Source organism: Acomys russatus, chromosome 3 (genome assembly GCF_903995435.1).
Source record: "Acomys russatus chromosome 3, mAcoRus1.1, whole genome shotgun sequence".
In the NCBI taxonomy this organism is placed as follows: Eukaryota; Metazoa; Chordata; class Mammalia; order Rodentia; family Muridae; genus Acomys; species Acomys russatus.
The window spans coordinates 4007004-4028560 of NC_067139.1; the positions used below are offsets into that span (position 1 = coordinate 4007004).

Below are 21557 nucleotides of genomic sequence, written 5' to 3' on the forward strand. Positions count from 1 at the left end.
TTTTTAAACGACACATAATGACACATATGTGTGGAAATACCATAATGAAACTCATTGCTTTAAATATTAACTTTAATTTTTAATTTTAAAATTTGATTTAATAAAGACTAACCAATTCAATTAGTATTTATATGTATTCCTGCAAAAACTTACAAAAAGCTAAAAATAGTAATAGCATGTGATGAACCTTAGTGGCAACCAAAGACATTATGATCCCTGAAAGCGGGTACAAAATATTTTAATGTTAAGAAACAATTTAATCATTAAATTTTCACTATAACTAGTGATAAGAGCTCAATCAAATTGCAAAAAGTTTTTCCTATACCTCTTTGGATGTACCCTCTTCAGACTTGGAGGCCCAACTTAAGCAGCCACCAATGCCATTCGCCCCTGCCGTGCATTTATGCCTGCACCTCCACCCAGGGAGCCTACAGTCCCCACTCCCAACTCAACTCTAACCACTCTAGCAAAACCTCTCATCCCTACTGGACACATCCGGTCCCTGCTCTAGAAGACACAAGATCGGTACTGCCAACCACACACACTATCCACCTAAGGATTGCCCACTCGTCAGAGAAGGGCAGTAGACTCATACCAGCAATAGGACCAGAACCCATCGCCTGAGGAAAGTCCACAGCATCTCCACCATGCTCCAGAAGATTCAATGTGAAAATCATGTAACTCTACAGAGGGTTTGCTTCTGAGCTTAGAAATATCACTTAGCTTGAGCAGAGCCAGGACTATTTCTGATATTCCATTTCAACATTTAAATTGAATAAAGACTAAACTCTAAGCCTCATATTAGTGGATGACAACCTGACAAGTCAGAGTGATAGGAAACAGAGCATAAAACACTCATTCAACAATAGAGAGATGAAGTTTTCATAATAAGAAACAGTACCAATTACCTAATTCCATGTCCTTCAATCCCATTGCAAATACACAAACAAATACACAAAACAGTAAGTCTCTACCAAAAATTAGTTCTCCCATGGCAATGTCCCTGAGAAAAGTTACTTAGATGATGTACAAAGCAATAGAGTTAAAACAGCAATAGTAAACACTATCAAAGAACTCAAAGAGGATATTAAGAAATGCCATAATAAAGAACAGAAAACCACAAATAGCTCAATGAAATGATGAAGACAATTAAAGATACAAAAAATAATTAAATAAAGAGATAGAATATATGGAGAAAGACAAAACTAAATTAAACTTAAAATGAAAATTTCAAGAATTCAAATGGAAAATTCAAGTATTCAGACAAAAAATATCATAGAAAAGCCTTACCAATAAATAGGGCCGAGTGGAAGTGATATTATCAAGTATTTAAGACAAGGTAGGAAATTTTTTCAAACAGTCAAAGAAAATATCAAATCTAAAGGGGAAAAAATAAGAATAGAACATGCACACATCTAGGATGCTACAAAGACAAAAACCTATGAAAAATAGGTATAAAAACAGAAAGATGCTCAGGCCAAAGGCAAGAAAATATTTTCAACAAACCCATACATGATTAATTTCTTTATATATAAAAGGAGATGCCAATCACAATCCAAGAGGCGTAGAGAATAATAAAGAAAACAGCTACACGTGGCACATAATATCCAAACATTAAATATGCAGAGCAAAGAAAGGAGGATCTTGATTGTAGCAAGAGCAAAAGATCAGCTTGCATGCACAGCTGGCTCATCAGAATCACAGGAGAATTTGCGATGGGGACAACAAAGCCCGGAAGGGATTGTGACCAATGTTCTATGACTTATGAAAGGCCAAAGATATCTTACCAGACCATTATATCCAACAAAGTTATAAGTCATAATTAAAGGAGAAAGAAAAAATTTCAAGACAGAAATATTTAAAGAAATTAAAACCATTAAACCAGCTCTACAGAAGATACTGAAAGAAATACTTAGTTCTGAATAGAAGGTTATGTAAAGGTAACTTTGATTTGCCTGAAGTAACTGTCATGTCCGAGGCTTACTGCCTCTGTCTGCTAATCTAGCCCTAGTCCTAGAAACCTCTAGCCTCCAAACAATCGAATGTAGGCCTCGAATGTTTTCCATCTCTGAGACTTTCTGATGAATGAGCTCACCCTTCCTAGCTTTTCCTGAACTCTGGCTGGCTGGTTCAATTCGTGTTCTGGCTCAAAGTCCTTACCAAGCTGACTGATTCAATTTGGTTTCTCTCTTGGCTTCTGACTGAATTTCTCTGCTTGGCCTCAAACTAACTCTAACAATCTGTTCTAATCTTCTGGCTCATTTTCATTCTCTTGTTCTTTCTGTCTTCACCTGGGTCTAACTTGTTCTCTCTGCAACTTGTCTCTGGAAAGCTGTCCTGGCAAAAAATTGCCTCTGAATTCCACAAACTGAACTGCTGCCAACTCAACTCCACTGAACTCTCTCAACTGACTCCCTGTCAAGTCCTGACTCAATTCCATCGTACTGAATTCAACTGATTGAATAAAACTAACTGACTAGAATTCAGAGATATGCCTGCCTCTGTCTCCTGAGTCTTGGATTAAAGGCATATAACACCACACCTTTACCTGGAACTTGCTCTATGCCAGGCTGGCCTTGAACTCTGCCTGCCTCTGTCTCCCAGGATTAAAAGTGTGTATTCCAGTCAGATCCCCCAGACCTATAAGGTCTTTGGATGTGATTCCTTGCCAGAGGAGCCATGTTGCTGGACTGAAATTCCTCTACAAGGTTAAACATGCCCCAAAAAAACATAAAGAAACGTTTCAGAATACTGAATCAAAAGAGATTGAATAAAAAAAATCACAACAGCAAGAAAATGACAGAAATTAATACACATTTTTCAATGATAACTTCACATTTCTGTTCTCAACTCACCAATAACGACCCACAAACTAGCAGACTGGATCAGAAATGGGATCCATCTGGATGCTGCCTTGAAGAAACACCCTGCATGACCAATGATACCCAGCATTGTAGGGTAAAAGGGTAGAAAAAGGAATTCCAATGAAATGAACCAAGAAACAAACAGATGTAATATTCTATTATCTGACAAAACAGACTTCAAACCACAACAAATTGATAGAAAAGTCCAAGAATAGGTTATAAAAATCCTAAACATATATTTACCAAAAATGGGGACCAAATTTCATAAAAGAGATAATATTAGACTTAAAATCACAGTGACAGAGGGTGATTTTTAAGATGCAATTTTAACCAACCGACAGGTTGTTTATAAAAGAACTAAATAAACTAAATAAAGAGTCTCTAGGGATTAAATGACATCATGAAATCAAATTGACTGCATACACATAGACAGAACATTTCATCCAAACACTAAAGGATAAAAATTCTTCTCAGCAGCCCATGGGACTTCCCACAAAATAGCACACAAAACAAATCTCAGCAAATACAGGAAAACAGAAATCATATACACCATTCTATCTGAACACCACACCAGACAGAAAGTACACTAACTCATGAAAGTTAAACAACACAATACTAAGCCAAAATTGGGTGAAGCAAGAAAGGTATTAACTTTAACACAATATACTAAAATTTATTGAGATACAATGAAAGCAGTTATAAGAGGCAATTTATAGCACTATGTTCTACATCAAATGATCTGAGAAAGCTCAAATAATTAATGGTATACTTGAAGGCCATAGAAAAATAAGAACAATCAACAACCTTAAAAACTAGATGAAAAGAGATACATAATAACAGTCAAAGCTAAAATTGATGAAATAAAAATAAAAAATAATTTTTTAAAAAAGCAGACCCAAAAAAGATAAGTAACAAAGAGGACTCAAGGGAGGAATGCTTAAATTGAATAGACATAACAAGTGGTTGAAGAGCGAGAAAAAAGTAGGAGAGGGAGCTCAGAGAGAAATGAGTGTGGAGATCAGACCTGTGGAGAGCAGGGGCAGGAGAATAGAGGGTCTACAGAGAGAAGATAAACCATGGGCAGGGATATCTCTGATACAAGCTGGAGACCTTAGGTAGGGTAGGCTTTGGGGAGGATACAGGGTCACTCTAGCTGAGACCCCTTGTAGCAGGAGCCATGGAAAGTGAAGCAGACATCTTCTAACTAGACAGGACTCCTAGTGAAGGGAGGGGAACACCAACCCACCCACAACCACTTTGACCCAAAATTTACCCTGCCTGTGCAGGGATAAAGATAGAGCAGAGATTGAGGTAATGTGCAACCAATGCCTGGCCCAACCTGAGACCCACTCCATGGGAAAGAACCAACCCCTGACATAGCTAAGGATACTCTGCTATACTCACAGACAGGAGCCTAGCATAACTGTGCTCTGAGAGGCTGCACTCTGCAGCGGATTGAAACAGATGCTGAGACTCAGAGCCAAACATTGGGGAAAATATAAGAAGTCTTGTAGAAAAGTGGAGAGATGGATAGAAGGACTTGGAGGGGACAGGCGCTCCACAAGAAGACCAACAGACCCAACTAACCAGGGCCCAGGGGACATGCAGAGACTGAAGCACCAAGCAAGGAGCATGCATGGACTGTCCCTAGGCCCAGATGGGCAGTTCAGGCTTCATGTAGGCCTCTAGTAAGGGAAATGTGGGCTGCCTCTGACATGGACCCCATTGCCGGCTTTATGATCATGTCCCCCTGGCAGGGCTGCCTCACCAGGCCACAGGGAAAGATGCGAGTTGATGAGCTGGGGTGGGTTGGTAGGGAGTGCTCCCCTTTTCTGAGAAGGGGAGAGGGAGGGAGAAAGTAGGAAGGACAGTGGAAACGGGAGGAAAGAAGGGAGGGGACTATGATCAGAATGTAAAGTGAATTAATTAATTTTTAAAAATCAATTAAATAAGCAATTGGTACTCTGAAAATACTAACAAATATTTAATTTAATTTAATAAAACTATTGACAAATATTTAGCTGAATTAATCAAAAGAAAGGATTGAAATTAATAAAAATTAGAGAAGGAAAAAAGATACCTTAACCCCAAGAAAATTCAGAGAATCATAAGAGCATACTTTAAAACTTTTATATTCCACCAAACTAGAAATTCTAAAGAAGGAAATAAATTTATTTAAAAATAACTGTCTCTCAGCTACAGTAGGACCACATTTCAACCAGTTGTAGTTTTCTGATGCAAAGACAAGTTGTTCCCCCCATGGGGAGATTAAGAAACAAATTTATCTGTGAGTGTAAAACTAAGTATTTAGAAAGTAATTAAGAATTATTCTGGTCTAGTAAAACGATGATTATACACTCTCATCTAAGGTCCATGACCTCACTAAGTATGGGTATTCAGCTGGGTTCCAGTTCTAGGCATGGTTTCCTTCCCTTTGCATGATTCTTAAGTATAGCTAGAGAGCTTTTGGCTACTACCAAGGTATGAGTGCCAGTTTTGAGCCTATAGATGTCTCTTGCTGTGTTAGTAAATGTGGTTCATAAGCATCCAGGCTGAGTAGGACTTTAGTTTGGGTCCCTCCCTTGGCAGCTATGTACTGTGAATGCCAGTCCCCAGGGAGGAGGTTCTCAGACCCAGCTTGAATCTTCTGAGTCCTATGTTTGAAGTACATGGTACCTTTAGCAAGAGGGACTTACTTTCATTCTCTAGGGGGCAATATTCATAACCTATAATGAGCTCTTTATTATTTATTTGTCTTATAGGGGTAGTCTTGGCTCTAATATGGAAAAACTCCATTTTAACTCTTTTTATGCTAATGTAACATTTTTTTACAATAACAAGTCTCTGTATGTCTTTCTTAAAGATCTTTGGTGATTTAGCCTCCCAATATCCCCTTGTCTACTTTGCGCTCCTCTCCACCACCTCAGCTTAATCATTACTCTTTCATTACTCCCTTCGCAGGACTGGAGTGTGTGATCAGGGTGCATTACATGAAATTCCCAGAAAGTCAACAAAAATATTACATTGGTGGGAAAAGAGGGGAAAAAGGAGAAGAAAAATACACACAAGTAATGACTGCTGAATAAGGAAGAGTTAGTCTCCCTCGGGTATGAACCTCCTAATTGGTTATTTACTATCAAATGGTAAGCCCTTAAATCAAATCAATTCAAACAATACTTAACAGATTCAATGTGCTATGCTGATGTATTTTATGAAATATACATATATAATATATAAAATAATTATATATTTATAAAACAATAATAAAGAAGACATGAATTTGAGAAGTAGTAAAGGGGATGGGAGGGGCTCGAGGGCAGGTACTTGAGGAAAGTAGAGAGTAAAGTGACTGGAGAGAAATGATAGTTATATTCTATATTTTTGGTTGTGAGCCTGGCCTTTAATGGCTGAGCCATATCTCTAGCCCAATAATTATATTTTAATTCATGAAAAGTTTTGAACGTTTTTAATAGGACATAATTAGTGAAGAAAGTATGGGCAACAATTGACGTGTGGGGCATCATCAAACTAAAAAGTTTCTTCAGAACTGATAAAACAATTAAGTGCAGAGGAAGCCCACAGAGTAGTAATCTTTGCCAGCTATGTATCTGACAGAAGATTAATATTCAGAATATTATAATGAACTCAAAAAGTGAAAAAGAAAAGGCCCATTCAAATCTGAATGCAGTGTTGTCAAAAAAGGGAATATAAATGGCTAAGAAATATCTCAAAAGGTGTTCATCAACCTTAGCAACTAAAGAAATACAAATCAAAACAAATTTGAGATTTCATCTTGTCACCGTCAGAATGACAAAGATCAAGAAAACAATTAACAGAAAAGGCTAGAGAAGATGTAGGAAGAGGGGAACCCTCATTCACTATTGGTAGAATCACAAACTGGTATATCCTCTCTCGGAATTAATACAAAGAATCCCCAAAAAGCAAACATTAAACCTACCATGTGACACAGCTATACCACTCCTTGGCATATGCTCCAAGGACTCGGCAGATACGTCTTCAGCCACGTTCATCACTGCTCTAATCTTAGTAGCTAGGAAGTGCAAACAGCCCAAATGTCCTTCAACTGGTAAATGAGTAGTGAAAATGTGGTACACATTCACTATAAAATATTATTCAACCACAAGGGAAACGAAATCATGAAATTTCTCAGTAAACGGATAGAACAAAAAAAAAAAATACTACATTGAAAGAAATAACCCACATAAGAAAGACAAACGGCATATGTTCTCTCTTATACATATTTCCTAGGTCCAAATCTTCACATGTGCGTAGAGAGCCTGGAGCAACCTCGGAACCAGGAAAGTAAAACGGTCCCATGGCAGAGAGGGCACTAGAGACAGGAACAGTAGTATAGGGTGGTATGAACAGAGAAGGGGAAAAAATGAAGCATTAGTTGGGGAAGCTGGAAAGGAGGTCAGTATAAAATGAGAGGAAGAAAGAAAGAAAAGTTTAAAAATGCCGTAAGGATTCATATTTTTATTTACCTAAAAATACATGGAGTGTGTGCATGTGTGTGTGTGTGTGCGTGTGTGCGTGCGTGCGTGCGTGTGTGTGTGTGTGTGTGTGTGTGTACATGGACTCATAGGAAAGAGGGTATGAGGGAGAAGAGCAGGTGACAAAAATCAACTAAGATAAAGTATTATAAATGCCACAATGAATTGTGTTGTTTTTTAAGCTGATTAGAGAATAATCTTTAAAAGTCCTAAGGCTGAGCACACATTACGCGGCTACCCTGTCAGAATGTAGTGCAGCTCCCCATCAGAACCACAGAAGTCCTTCACCTCAGTAGGTTTCCATTCGCTGTTAGCACTGCGGTCAAAAGAAATAGGCCCCAACTGTTTTCACATGTTTCCAACTGAGTTCAGTGCCTTTAAATGAAAGCACTCATAATACTGGCATCTTTTCCAAATGAGAGCCCCAGGATTGGACAAAGAGAGATATGTCCATGCTCTGTTCTCTCAATGAACAAAAAGAAAATCAATCCCCTGGTTATTTTAAGGAAGGGCTACATAATTTTTTTTTCTGTGACTAAAAATAAAACCTCAGAAGACAGAAGTACAAAGGGCCTTGTATCTTAAGACATTAAAACCTCATGGCTGCTTTGAATTAAATATAAGATTGTAAAATAGGTCACTCTGCCTCAGTTTATCTGAGCACTGCAGTGATCGGTCTAGAATTAGCTAAAGAAAAGTTACCCAGGGAGGAACACCTGCTGTAAAAGATTTTCAAGCTTTCCAACCCCGTTTGTTTTGAAATGGATATCTTTAGTTTTATCTACTAAGCTTTCATATTATACTGTTGTTTTATGTTAATAACATTCATATTTTCCCCCAAAATTCTTTGCTCTGATCTAGCGAAACAAATTTTAGACACCTACATTCTTTTAGAAATCCCACAATGCACTATCAGGGAGAGCGACTATAGCATTAACTCAACTAGAGTACATACGGCAAATCAGACACAACTATATCTGTCACTTTAAATAACAAAATTTCAAATACAGCACTGCTTAAATTATTCTAGGTGAAAAAAGTTTCTTCTATGTGTATTTACTGAATGCAAGATGAAATGGACAAGTATCACCTCGTCAGCCATTCCCTCTCATGGAAGGAAATTTCTAAGTCTCATAAAGGTGATTACCCCTGAATAATAAAAAATATGAAAAGGTTCATCACGTATTACTAATTTTTAAAAAGAGGTTGTTCTTTTCCGTTAAGTAATATTGACATTTCGGTTTCAGTTCATTTATACTGACCACACTCAACGTATTTTAGTAAGTCATTCACTTTCCGAGATTACCTACCTCAGGCCCTGTGATGTGCATCAGACCAGACACGGCAGAGGCAATAGCATCATAACCTGCTCTCTGAGACATGGGCCCTGTCTGGCCATAGCCTGCAACGAGAAGAACAAACATTCAGTGTCACATGGGGTGTGACAGTGTGTAAACTATTCACCTCAAAACACCGCAGCACGTTCCTGTCACATCTGTATGACCCTTGATGGAGACAGTAAGAATTAACTGGATACCATGGAACACAAGTCCTGCTGAATTGCGGGCCTCACTCTACCCTCAGGGAGTTTTGTTTGGCCTTTGGAATATTTTGAAATTATTTTATTTAGTTGGCAACAAATTTTAAAAAGGGATAACACATAAGACACAACTTTTGCCGTACCTTTAAAAGTCAGGGAAAAAAGCCGCCTGGTGGTTCGCACCTTTAACCCTAGCACTGGAGGCAGAGGCAGGCAGATCGGAGTGTGAGGCCAGCCTGGTCTACAGAGTGCGTTACAGAACAGCCAGGGCTGCTCAGAGAAACCCTGTCTGGAAAAACAGGGGGGCATAAAATATAGCTTCCTGTGGAGGCAAACCAGTTAGTGATGGCTCCCTGACTTTCGTGAGGTATGTTCTCTCTCCGTAGGCCTCTGCCCATGTCACTTCTTTGGCTCAGCTCAAGGCTTCATTAGACCCTACCTGCTCTTTGCGCAACAGTGCACAAAGTGAAGCAAAGTGTATTGCCCTAGATTAGCCCTGACAATTTCTCAACTAAGCAAACGTGATGAACGTTAAAACTGGCCATATTTTAGGAAGAGTGCTACAGTGTGCGCCTGTAATCTTAGCGCTCGGGAGGCTGGAGAAAGAAGTCCCAGAGTTTGAGGTTAGCCTGAACTACATTGCTAGACCTTGTCTCAAAAACAAAACAATAGCTATATATAAAACAATTTCATGACCTAACAGTTTCAATTTAGATGCTACTTTTTTTTTCTTCCTGACCTTGTTGTTAATAAGGGAAGACAAAAATCAAGAAAACATGCGTAATCTTTTCTCCTACATTTTTCTGCTTGGGTACTTACTGTTTAATCCTAAAGGTTCCATCAGCTGTAGGATTCCATTTCCAAATCCCATTTATTTCCCAGAGTAAACAAATGAAGAGCTTTGCTGACATCTCTACTTACGTGCTCTGTTTTATAAGTGTGTAGAAAGGGTCCCCGGGGGACTTGCTTCACCAGACACTGCCGGAGCTCCCCGTTTCATTCCCTCCTTCCCCCCAGTCCTCTACTTGAACGTCTCCTTAGCAGAAAGACCCTCCCTTAATGGCCCTTTGTAGAAAGCTGCCTACCTCACATGCTTGATTCCCTTTTATGCAATTCATATTCATAGCACTTATTCTCAAAGAAGAATAACTACATGTCTATTGGTTACATTGTCTCCCCCATGCTGAAATGGAACCTCTGTGAATGTTTCGTTTGAATGTCTGTCTCCTCAGCCTCCAGTATAATGTTTGATGACACTTAGTGGAGGAATAAAATACTTATTATTCAAAAATAATCATTTTTTTCAAGATCAATCTATAAGCTGGGTTAACAAGCAAAAGCAGTAACCTAACTGCTTATATACTCTAGTCATCAGCTAATCTACCCAGACATATTAGCTACCAAAAAAAATTGTCTGTTAGAAACAAACATGTATAAAAATCCTCACTAGAAAAATGAGATAATATTAAGATATTATTAAAGTAGCTAAAGATTAAAAGATATTTGTCTCTTGCTTGCTTGTTTCTCTGGGTCTTGAACTCTCAGCTAGGAAGGAGTCCTCAACACTCTCTTGAGTGCTGGGATCACAGGCCTGTCCTGACAACAGGCTCGGTTGATATACCTCGTCACTGATAACACAAATGTGCCATATGTCTCCTTGGGTTTTGTTGTGCACATTTCCAAACAAAAAATAAAGCCTATCATCTAATTTCAATTATCATTTATGTATAGACAATCTTTTCAGTATATTTATCTTCCAGTTACAACTATTGTATGAAAAAATTACTGCAACTTAAAAGAAAAACTCGAATGTCCTGGCTCAGGTAAAAGTTGCTTTCTCTTTATTTCAAAACAAAGCTTATAATTTCTAAACTATTATTCTTTGAAGCTTTAAAAGGAACAAAAGGGATTATGGAGATCATAATAAAAAATTAAAATAAAAAAACTAAGTAAAGTCAGCAGTCTGGAAAGTTCCTCCAAGCTTCACCGAATGGATTTCAGTTCAGCCATCTGCATCTGGAAGAGGGACGCTAGGCAGGCTTTCAGTGCCCATTGTAAGGTTTGCCAAGGCCCAGATCATTCCCGGCGTGGAGCAGCACCCCGCAGCAGAGCAGAGCTGCTGGCACACAGAAGGAACCCTGCCTGGCAAGCCACCTTGTGGGCGCAACAGGAGTCACGAGAAGGATGAGGTTTCAGTGAACACAACATTAGGAGAATCAATGTGTGCATCTAGTGAGGAGCCCAAAGGAGACACACTAAGGCCTCTCAGCACCAGCACAACTCAAAACGGGATTGTCTAGATGAGCTTGCTGAGAAATTATGTTCAGGGGGAAATCAAACAGCTTACTAAATAAAAGTGCATCACATGGTTGCCTTGTGATATAAATCCTCTTTTTCGCTCAGTTCATAACATGATTGAAGCACAAACACCCTAACCTTTACATTGCACCTTCCAAGCATCTCTAGTAAAAAAAAAATATATATATATATATGTAGTTTCATTGGAGACACTAGGCACAATGAAAAAGAGAGTAAACTTTAGAGTTAAAAAAAAATCCAGATTCAAGTATGGTTCTGCCAACTATTAAATCTTCAACAATTAACTTAATTTCTCTGAGCTTCAATGATAATACTAACATTTATCTCACACATTTACTGTCAAAATTAAACTTGACTGTACAGCATAAGCAAAGTGAATTTTACACTGAACATTAAATATTCATCAGTCAATAAATAGATATTAGTTAACACACCAATAATAAGCTTACATTCTTCCAGACAATATTTAGGGAAAAAAGCTACTTTGAGGGATGTCAAAGTATGGAGAATAGAAACCCTAAGTACTGAAATTAAGTTGTCTAACATCCATTTTTTAAAATGGAAGATTTTTTTATAGTTGGAACCTAGCACTTGCTCATCAGACATAAGAATGTCTTAGTAGTGCTATAATATAGTAAAGCTGGGTGTAGTCGTGCACATCTTTAATCCCAGCATTTGGGAGTCAGAGGTAGGCCAATTTCTGCAAGCTTGAGGCTAGCTTGATGTACAAGTGAGTTCCTGAAGAGATAAGAAACAAAAAATAGTAATATACATATGTTTGTATATATACATGTGTATGTGAGCCAAAAAATGTATTCTGTCTTTCACCTAGTACTCAACTACTTAAATGCTATTAATAATACCAACACCTTTGACAATAGTATCGGCAATTAGATTTCTCTGTTGTTAATGTGAAAACTGGAATTATCTGTTGAAAATTTCTATAAATATTTCAGTATAGAATCCAAACAGTTTGGGGCTTTTGTTTTATTTTTATCTTGTTTTATTTTTATTTTTATCTTTACAGTTTCAAAAACAACTGTGCTTAGGATCCAAAGCGGGGGGAAATCTATCAGTTCTGGGTGTAAGACAAATTTAAGCAGGTTGCAGAAAGCCAAAAGCACACTGTTCTCACCCTCAAAGCCTGAGTTTCCTAATGGGACTATTCTTCCCTCTCTCTCTCTCTTTCTCTCCCTCCCTCTCCTCCTGCCTCCCCGCCCCCCCCCCATCCCTCCCCACCCCACCTTCCACTTACTTTCACTGTGAGGGACAAGCTCGCCATCTCGTGGCTCTTATGAACACTGATTATAAGGCAAAGGTTGCATGTTGAGAAAGCAAAAGCGCTCCTGTTTTCACTTTTCTCCTTAGTTGTGCTTACTCCCTGCCATCCTTCTCGTCTTCATGAGCAGGCTTAGAAAGCAGTACTCACAAACACACTCTCTGTAACTACAGGACACTTCACAGTACCCTCTCTGCCAAAGCTTACCCTTTGAGAGGCACAAGTCCCTTTGACAAGCTAATGAGAGGCTCTGCACTCACCCCAGAAGAACGGAACAGAATGAATGCTGCTCATAGAAGCAACTCCTGTGCTGTTGGGCCAGGCTCAGCATCTTAGTGGCACCCAGTGCTTACATGCACCTGTTGCAAACACAGAGTGCCTCGATTCTCAGGACAGCAGTACTGATGGAGATCAGCCTAAGGGCAGCGTGAGGCTTCCAACAACAACAACAACAAAAATATAGGGAGTATCACAGCAAAGCTGAGATAGGACTCCAATCTGTGTTCTTAAATACAAAGATGTTTGTGTGCATTTCTGTTTTACTTGACATTGCCATCCAAAAGTCTGAAACACTACAGCCCTAAACAGAAACGGCATCCCAGCTCAGTCAACTCAAACACCATTAACCAATATTGTTCCTTTTCCTATATTCACTGTCTCGTTTAATGAAAAGCACACCTCTGCATATGCACAATCAAGAAGCCGGAGTCATCCTAAGCTCTTGTCTTTCACTCCTTGCTCATACCAACTTATCAATAATTCCTGGTTGATTATTTGACTTGCCAGATCTCTCTCACATCTATCTAAGCTCTTGTACCCTTATTTGATGCTCACCTGCCTCAATTTACTTTTCATGAGATACAAAGAACTTCCAAAAATCTGATGAAGGTGTTTCCATACTAAAATTCTTGTTCAAATATCTATAGGCCTAAAATAATAATATTCTATAACATGTCATATGGAGGTTCTGTATGATATAGTCAGTTCAACTCTCAATGTATCTTTGCCACACCTCCAAAACAATTTACATTCAGTAGAGTTGCTCTCCAGACATGTACAGCTCTCTAGCTCCTCTGGGCCTCTGTTCATACTGTCTTGCCCACTATCCACTTCTGCACTCTCTGGTGTCTGGTTCCCTCCCAAACACAACAGGTGACAGGCTCTGAGGAGTAAGAAAGAAAGACAGTTCAAAGATGACTGCACCTATGCCAGGAGTGAACATAAAAACAAAATATAATGTTAGTACAATTTAGATAAATAATACTAATATTCCAAAAGCTGCAGAAAGTCTAACCATAGACCATCACCCAGAAGAGCAGAAGGTAATAAAATATTTTGTGATGAATATTAAAGTATGTCGAACGTATATAAATATCTGTACTTTGTTTCTTTTCTAGGCTGTTTTTTATTTGTTTGTTTTATAATGTAAAGAGCTAAAATGATAAAGGGTCCTGGAAAACTACAGGCGGGTCTGGGCCCTGGGGTCCTCCTCAAACTATGACACCAGTCAAGGAAAATATAGGCAGTAAACTTCGAACCCCTACCCAGACTAGCCGATGGACAGGACATTCTCCACCATTAAGTGGAGAAGGAGATCTGACTTTCACACAAACTCTGGTGCCCCATATTTGACCATGTCCCTTGGATGGAGACGCCTGGTGGCACTCAGAGGAAGGATAATAGGTCATCAAAAAGAGACTGGATACCCTATGAGCATATACAGGGGGAGGAGGTCTCCCTCAGTCACAGACATAGGGGAGGGGAATGGGGGGGAAGCGGAAGGGAGGGAGGAATGGGAGAATACAAAGGATGGGCTAACAACTGAGATGTAATTTGAATAAATTAATAATAAAAAAATGATAATAGGGCCTGAAAGATGGCTCACCAGGAAAGAGCACTTTTCATGAAAGCCTGATGACTTGAGTTCTATTCCTAGCTCCCAAGCCTGATAAAGTGATGTGCATTTGTAATCCCAGCATTCCTACTGTGAGATAAGAAGAGACAGGAGGCTCTCCTGAACGCTCACAGGCCAGCTAGCCTGGGACAGACTGCACAACAGAAACATAAGAGAAACTCAACAAGTGAAAGGAGGGAACTGACTCCCCAAAATTATTGCCCTCTGTCCTCCACATGCATGCCATAAGGTATAGTCCAACACATACATATCACACACACACACACACACACACACACATACACACACACACTTTTAAAGTTAAAATATGAGTTAAAAACTCAGTATTTTTAAATTTTTATTTAAATGTTTGTTTTCTACCTATTGAAAATGCCCAGGGATAGAAAATAACACAGTACAAGTATCTCTAGTATCCAAACTGCAGTGGATTTAGATGCATAGATAATGTTAAGTTCTGTAGATTCATAATAAATTTTAATGGCCCACAACTATTGGTATATAACTAGGGAATAAATTCATGCTGTGAAGATTAGTAAGTAAGGGAAAACTTATGCATCTACCTAACCTTCCCTACATAAACTATACCCAGAATGATCGAGCAGTTGATGATAGAATTTGTGTGGGGGGCATGTACGTGTGTTATGTGCATATACCTGGAGGCTGGAGAGGAAGGCCAGGTGCCTTACTAAATCATTTCAACCTTATTTCTTAAAGCAGGTGCTCTCACTGTATGTGGAGCTCACTTATTGGCTGGGCTGGGTGGTTTCTGAGCACCAGGGACCCATCTGTCTCTATACTTCCTGATCCCCCAGCATTGGGGTTGCTGACACAAGCCACCTTCGTGCAGACCTTTATGTGGGTTCTGAGGATTCAATTTTGAGTTCTTATGTTTGCGTGGCAAACATTTTTTCCAACTTAGACATCTCCCCAGCATGCAGAAAAAAAATGTGTAAAATAAATTTTTGTAAAAGTTTAACACCCATGGCACATGCCTTTAATCCCAGCAGAGGCAGAAGGATCTCTGAGTTCGAGTCCAGCCTGATCTACAGAGTGAGTTCCAGGACAGCCAGGTCTACACGGAAAACGCCTGTCTCAGAAAAAAAGGTTACCAAGCATGAAGAAAACATAGCAGAGTTAAAACCCATTGCTATGTAATTCCCATTGAATTAATAGATATAAACAAACATTATTGATAACATAGACAATAATAAAAGACAATCATCAATAACTACAACTTCACAAAAAAAGGTAATTATGTGATACCTAGAAAAATAATACTTTTCTATTAAATATTCTTTACAAAAAGAAAACTGAAATAAAAATCTGAATCATCTTACAGATTTGTCTATGTACTACTAAAAATTGGAGACATCATAGAAACAATTAGCATAAGAAGACAAAAAAGAAAATTAGAAAGTTACAAGAAAAAAGAAATACTGGAAATGAACTATGATGTAAAGAAGGCATGTTTTGGCCTGCTTTTGGATTTTCAATTTGAGAGAGAGAAATTTGAATGGCAATTGCATGCTTAATTACATTAATTACTATTTTTACTCATGTGTAATAATGGCATTGCATTGCATATTTAGGCCTTAAATATGTGTGTGTGTGTGTGTGAGAGAGAGAGAGAGAGAGAGAGAGACAGACAGACAGACAGACAGACAGACAGACAGACAGAGACAGAGAGAAACAGAGAGAGACAGAGAGAAACAGAGAGAGACAGAGACAGAGAAAGAGAGAGAGAGAGATTGGAAGAGAACCCACATGCATGCTTGCATAGTGTCTTTGTGGAATCCAGATGTCTTGGCTCTCTCCTGCCACCATGTGGATCCCAGGGATAGAACTAAGGGAGTCAAACTGAGCCACCATGCCAGCCTTACTGAGGATTTAAATAAGGTCATTTTCTATTGCATATATTCTAAGATAACTAGAAAGGAAATTATATTAATTCTGAATTTTATTTGTAAACATTCAGTGTAAGATCTATAACAGGTAGACTTATGAATAAACCATGGTAAGTCATAAATTATTAAACTAAGTACTGAAGATTCGTTACACTATACTCTGTACTTCTGTACTTCTTACCACTTTTCAGAATAAGATGTAAAAAAAATTATAAATTCTAAAATTTTATGATAATTCCATTTTTGTATACCTAAAAGTACACGAAAAAAATATAAGATAAAATAAGTTCACCAAGTAATGTTAGATACGAAAAGATTTTAGGCAAAAGCTCTCACCATACAGATAAGAAAGATGAGTCCAGAGATGGTAAGTGACACTCAAGAGTCAGAAAGCAGAAAACCCTGCACGACCACTTTGATGTTAAGCCCCCCAGTCGGGACATCCATCTGAAGAGTAGACTTTGTTCTCCATTCTTAGCCACTTTCTACTGTACAGGGATTAACCCAGAAATGAACTTGGGAGAGAGTCTTCTAAAAAATATTTTTCCTGGTGTTTGGTCTTTGTTTGGTGATCACTTCCCTTGTCATGCCTCTATCCCGAGACATGATCAGCCGAGAGGACCAGAATTTCACAGTCTTGTGGGGTTTGTTCAACTTTCTTATTAGCAGTGTGGGAAGCCTCCTGTTTGAAACTTTTCCCACAATCATATCTCCAGTTTAACAGGGTTTTTCTTTCTATAGTTGTATCTATATGTCTCTTTCTCTCCTCCCTTCTATTACAAACACTTCAGCTGAATTCCCATGTAACAAACCTACGAGCCAATCTAAGAATATTTATTCCTAGGCCTCCATAGGTCAAATAACAGAGACAAGTTGGGGTTATAAAAATAGCATGACCAGAGTACTTGCTATTTCAAGAAACTCTACTCATATGCTCCATATGTTATCTCACTTATTCTTCACAGTAACCCAAGAGGATAAATTTCATTGTCCCATTTAAATTACAATGAGAAAAAAATGATGCTGTGAACAACTAAGAGATTACCCAAGGTCGCATCACTACTTATCATAATCCTATAAGCAGTTATTAAACTGTTGGCAGGGGTCCCAGATGGATGGGCCGAGGATGGAGGTAGGATTAAATCCTAGGTTCTCAGAGGTGAGGCTACAGGCAAGATGGAAGCACCTCCATGTTCCCTGTCCTCCTATACCCTGGGCCCCCTTGACCAGGGCTACAGGTGGGATCGGCTTTGGGAGCTGGAGAAATACTTCAAGATGTCTTAACCTGACCTCAAAGCCCGTAAGGTCTTGGCCACCAGACTCAACTTGAAGGAGGAACATGCTGAGAGTTGGTTCATGCAGCATTCCTTGGAGCAGGAGATGTGCTTGCCCTTTACCCAGCTGCCCCAGTCTGCCCGGGGATAACACCTCTTCTTGTGCTTCCCACAAAGGCCACTGCCCCCTTGGAGCCCTCAACCAGCTGTGAGTACAATTGCTAGCTCTCATTGCCCCATGGGGTGACTCCAAAATGTAGCAAGACATGCCCCCCATCCAACTCCTGGCACCAAACTCACTAAAATGCTGGATGAATTCCAGAGACTTGGGGATCAATGCTTCAACATCTGGATGCCAAGACAGAATGCATTGAACAGAAATGGTGTTGCACATGACAAATCAAGCTGAATCTCCAACCAGGGCTTCCTGTAGATGCTGCAGGGCCACACCCCACAGGCTGGAGGTTGCAGTTCCAATTCATTTACCACACCCCACTCACCCAACTCATCCTACCCCACACTGTATAGACCACCAGAACAACCACTTTTTCCTGGATTCTTTTCATTTTGATTTTGTTTTCTGATATGGGATCTCCAGGAACTTGGAAAGTCCCTCCTGTCTCAGCCTCCCTGGTGCTCAGATTAACTATTTTACACTCTAGCCTTGTGACCTTTCTTTACGATTCATTTTCTGCCTATGAATATGCTTCTTTTATTTGATTTTTTTGGGAGGCGGTTACTAGTACTTCTCAAACTGCTTCTTAGAGACCTGTGTGGGGAGTTAGATCTGGGAGTGGCAGGCAGATAAAATGAAATTATTGATAGATGAAAATTTTCTTTTAAAAAAACTGTTGACACCTGTGACTGTAACTAATATTTAATAAACTATTTCCATGAGCACCAACCATTTATATAATATCTGGAACAAAACTGTGATCAAGAATGTCAACAGTTTGGACCTGTCTAAAGATCAAAAGCATGATTAATGTGGTTTGCTCTCTCAACATCCTTTGAAATTAGATCACCAATTTCTATCAGAAGCAACAGCAAAATTGATTGGTTAATTGCAGAGGACTTAAAACATGGCAAATGTCATGCTAACAGACATATGTTCCCAATTCAAACAAAAAGAAAAATTAGATGGTGTACCCAAAGCATCCTGCTTTATCACAGGACTACCATTTGTTTTACCATATATAATTTGGTAGCACTAAAAGAATTTTTTGTTTTACAGCTGTTTTATGTACATGTATGTTTTCCAACTATATTATCATCGCACCAGGAACACAGTAGAAACTTACTACTTGTCAACTAATTGTGCACATTTTGTGTTTTACGCTATTCCTTTCAAGGCTATGATATTCTTTATGTAAACTTTCAAAAATATTTACACACAATTGTTGGGAGTAAAAATGATTGTATCAAGAACATTATCTTAACTATGATATGCAATGTATTCTAATGGAAAGAAAACAGAAAGTGATTAGAACTCTCATTATCTAAATGGAGTCATCACTGCAAAGCTCTGAGGCCATGCCAGTGCATTTACACTCTCATGCACAGACTACTCTAAATCCTAGAAGACTGAATAAAGAACGGAGGCAAAGGCTATTAGAAACCAGTGATATAATAAAAAGAAACAAAATTTGCTCTCCAACTATGAACTGGGTTATATTTCTATGTTTTAAAACTATCAGCAGTTAGTTCCATATTGCAAGCTTTATTGTTTTCTTTAAGAAGAACTCAGCTCACAGTTTGATAGATGTACCTTAAAATCAATTTTTAAAAATGAGGACAGTTACAATTGTTGTATATTTTTTTTAATCTTCAAGAGAAAATTCAAATCTTAAATGAAAGAAATGTAAAACAAACTTTTGTGTAGAAAAGAAAATAGAAAACCCAGCCAGACTCTCACATAAGCCAACTCCCTATAGCTGAATTCCCACACTCCAAATAGCAGCACTACGTCAGTCTCTGAAAGGACATTCTAGGTAACAAACACAAAAATATTCAGTACAGACTTTTTTACAAAGCGAGACTAAACATCATCTCCAATCAAATCCAGATAAATGGATAATCCCAATGAGTAACAACTTAATAAGAATCACCTTTAGCCTTGTGCCACTTCCAAGAGGAAAATTCTCAACTAAGGGCAAATATACATCCGTACTTAATATATAAGTGAAACAAAAGAAGAAAAGTAAGGAAGCCTTCACATGAAATAACCCCTGAGAAAGCCATAGTTAAGAGCAAATGAAACTTTTGCACAGTGCAGATTTTGGTAAGCAATGATGCCAAATACTCTCTCAGTGACACTAAATCTCAGGGCAGAGAAATAACATAAAACTAGGGAAACAATGGCATGTCATGGCCCTGCTAAAACTCATCCTGTACAGAAGAGCTGATATGAGGTCTAAAAGCTTGCAGTTACATATAAACACACCAAGTTCTGAGGTCTTAGTTTCTCCACTGAATAAAAGGAAGGTCACTGAAAAAGGTCACTAGAGCACTGGAAAGGTGAGGCAAACCTAAACAGTCATGTGCAAAACTATGTTTAAGTGTTCAATGACTAATAATACGATTAAAGTATACAAGAGCCATCTTTAAGACGTTCAAATTGGGGGAGGGGATGGAGAGATGGCTCCCCATTCAGGAAGACCACATGTAGACAAAACATCCAAACACATAAAATAGGAGAGAGAGACACACACACACACACACAGAGAGAGAGAGAGAGAGAGAGAGAGGAGAGAGAGAGAGAGGAGGAGAGAGAGAGAAGAGGGGGAGAGAGAGAGGATGGAGGAGAGAGAGAGAGAGAGAGAGAGAGAGAGAGAGAGATTTCCAAACTGACTGTGCATCCTAGCCAGCATGTGCTGTCACTTGAGTTTCTGATCTTAGCCATTCTGACAAGTGTAAGATTGAATCATTTGCATTTCCCTGATGGCTAAGGACTTGGCATATCTTTAAATGCTTCTTGGTCATTTGAGATTCCTCTGTTGAAAATTCTGCTTGGCTTTGTACCCAATTTTGTAATTAGGTTATTTTGTTTGCTTGTGTTTAATTTTTAGGGTTCTTTATATATTTTGAATATTAGCCCTTTGTCAGAGGTAGAATTTGTGAAGATTTTTTCCCAATCTGTAGACTGTTTTAAGGACCTAGAAGTAACAAGAGTTCTCCAAGAAGACCAACAGAGGCAACTAACGAGGGCCCTGAAGGGCCTAAGGAGTCTGCAGCACAGCTAAGGACCATGCACAGACTGGACCTATGTCCTCTACACAGATGTAGTGGATGAGCAGCTCAGGCTTCATGTGGGTTCTCTAGTAAGGGGACCTGGGACTGTCTCTGACATGGATTCTCTTGCAAGCTTTTCAGTCACTTTCCCCTGAAAGGACTATCTTGCCAGGCCACATGGGAAGAGGACAAATTCGGTCCTGATGTGACTTGATGAGCTGGGTTGGGTGGGGAAGAGGGATCCCCTTTTCTTAGGAATAGGGGATGGAGAAGGGAGATGGACGGTGGGACTGGAATGAGAGGAGGGAGGGGGCTATGACCAGGATGCAAGGTGAATAAATAAATAAATTGAGGGGAGGTTCCCACTAGCCAAATTTGTAGATAGTTGAGGGTTGAAAAAAATGACAGCTACAGAATATAACCTATTGGTTAAATATGACTCTAAGACTCCACACTTTTTATGCATTTCTCACAACAGAAAAAAAAATAACAAACAAACAAAAACGTCTCTCACTAGTAGCAGAAAGCCAGCTAACAGACATGAAGAGAACAATGGTTACCAAAACCATAGTAATAATAACTCTAACAAGAATCACAACTGGGTGTGGTGGAGCGCATCTTTTATCCCAGCACTTGAGAGGCAGAGCTGTGTGAGTTTAAAGCATCCTGGTCTACATTGTGAATTCCAGGACACTCGGGCCAATGTACAAAAGCCCT

At 39.0% G+C, this 21557-nt stretch overlaps 1 protein-coding gene across 4 annotated transcripts in view; it reads right to left on the minus strand.

Moving 5' to 3' along the window:
- Sugct (succinyl-CoA:glutarate-CoA transferase) overlaps nt 1–21557 on the minus strand; it is a 713158-nt gene that overhangs the window by 638832 nt on the left and 52769 nt on the right. For all 4 annotated transcript variants that reach the window (XM_051168026.1, XM_051168018.1, XM_051168042.1 and 1 more), the window contains one exon: nt 8689–8780. In XM_051168026.1, coding sequence (XP_051023983.1) covers nt 8689–8780 — 92 coding nt within the window. The remainder of the gene's footprint in view (nt 1–8688; nt 8781–21557) is intronic.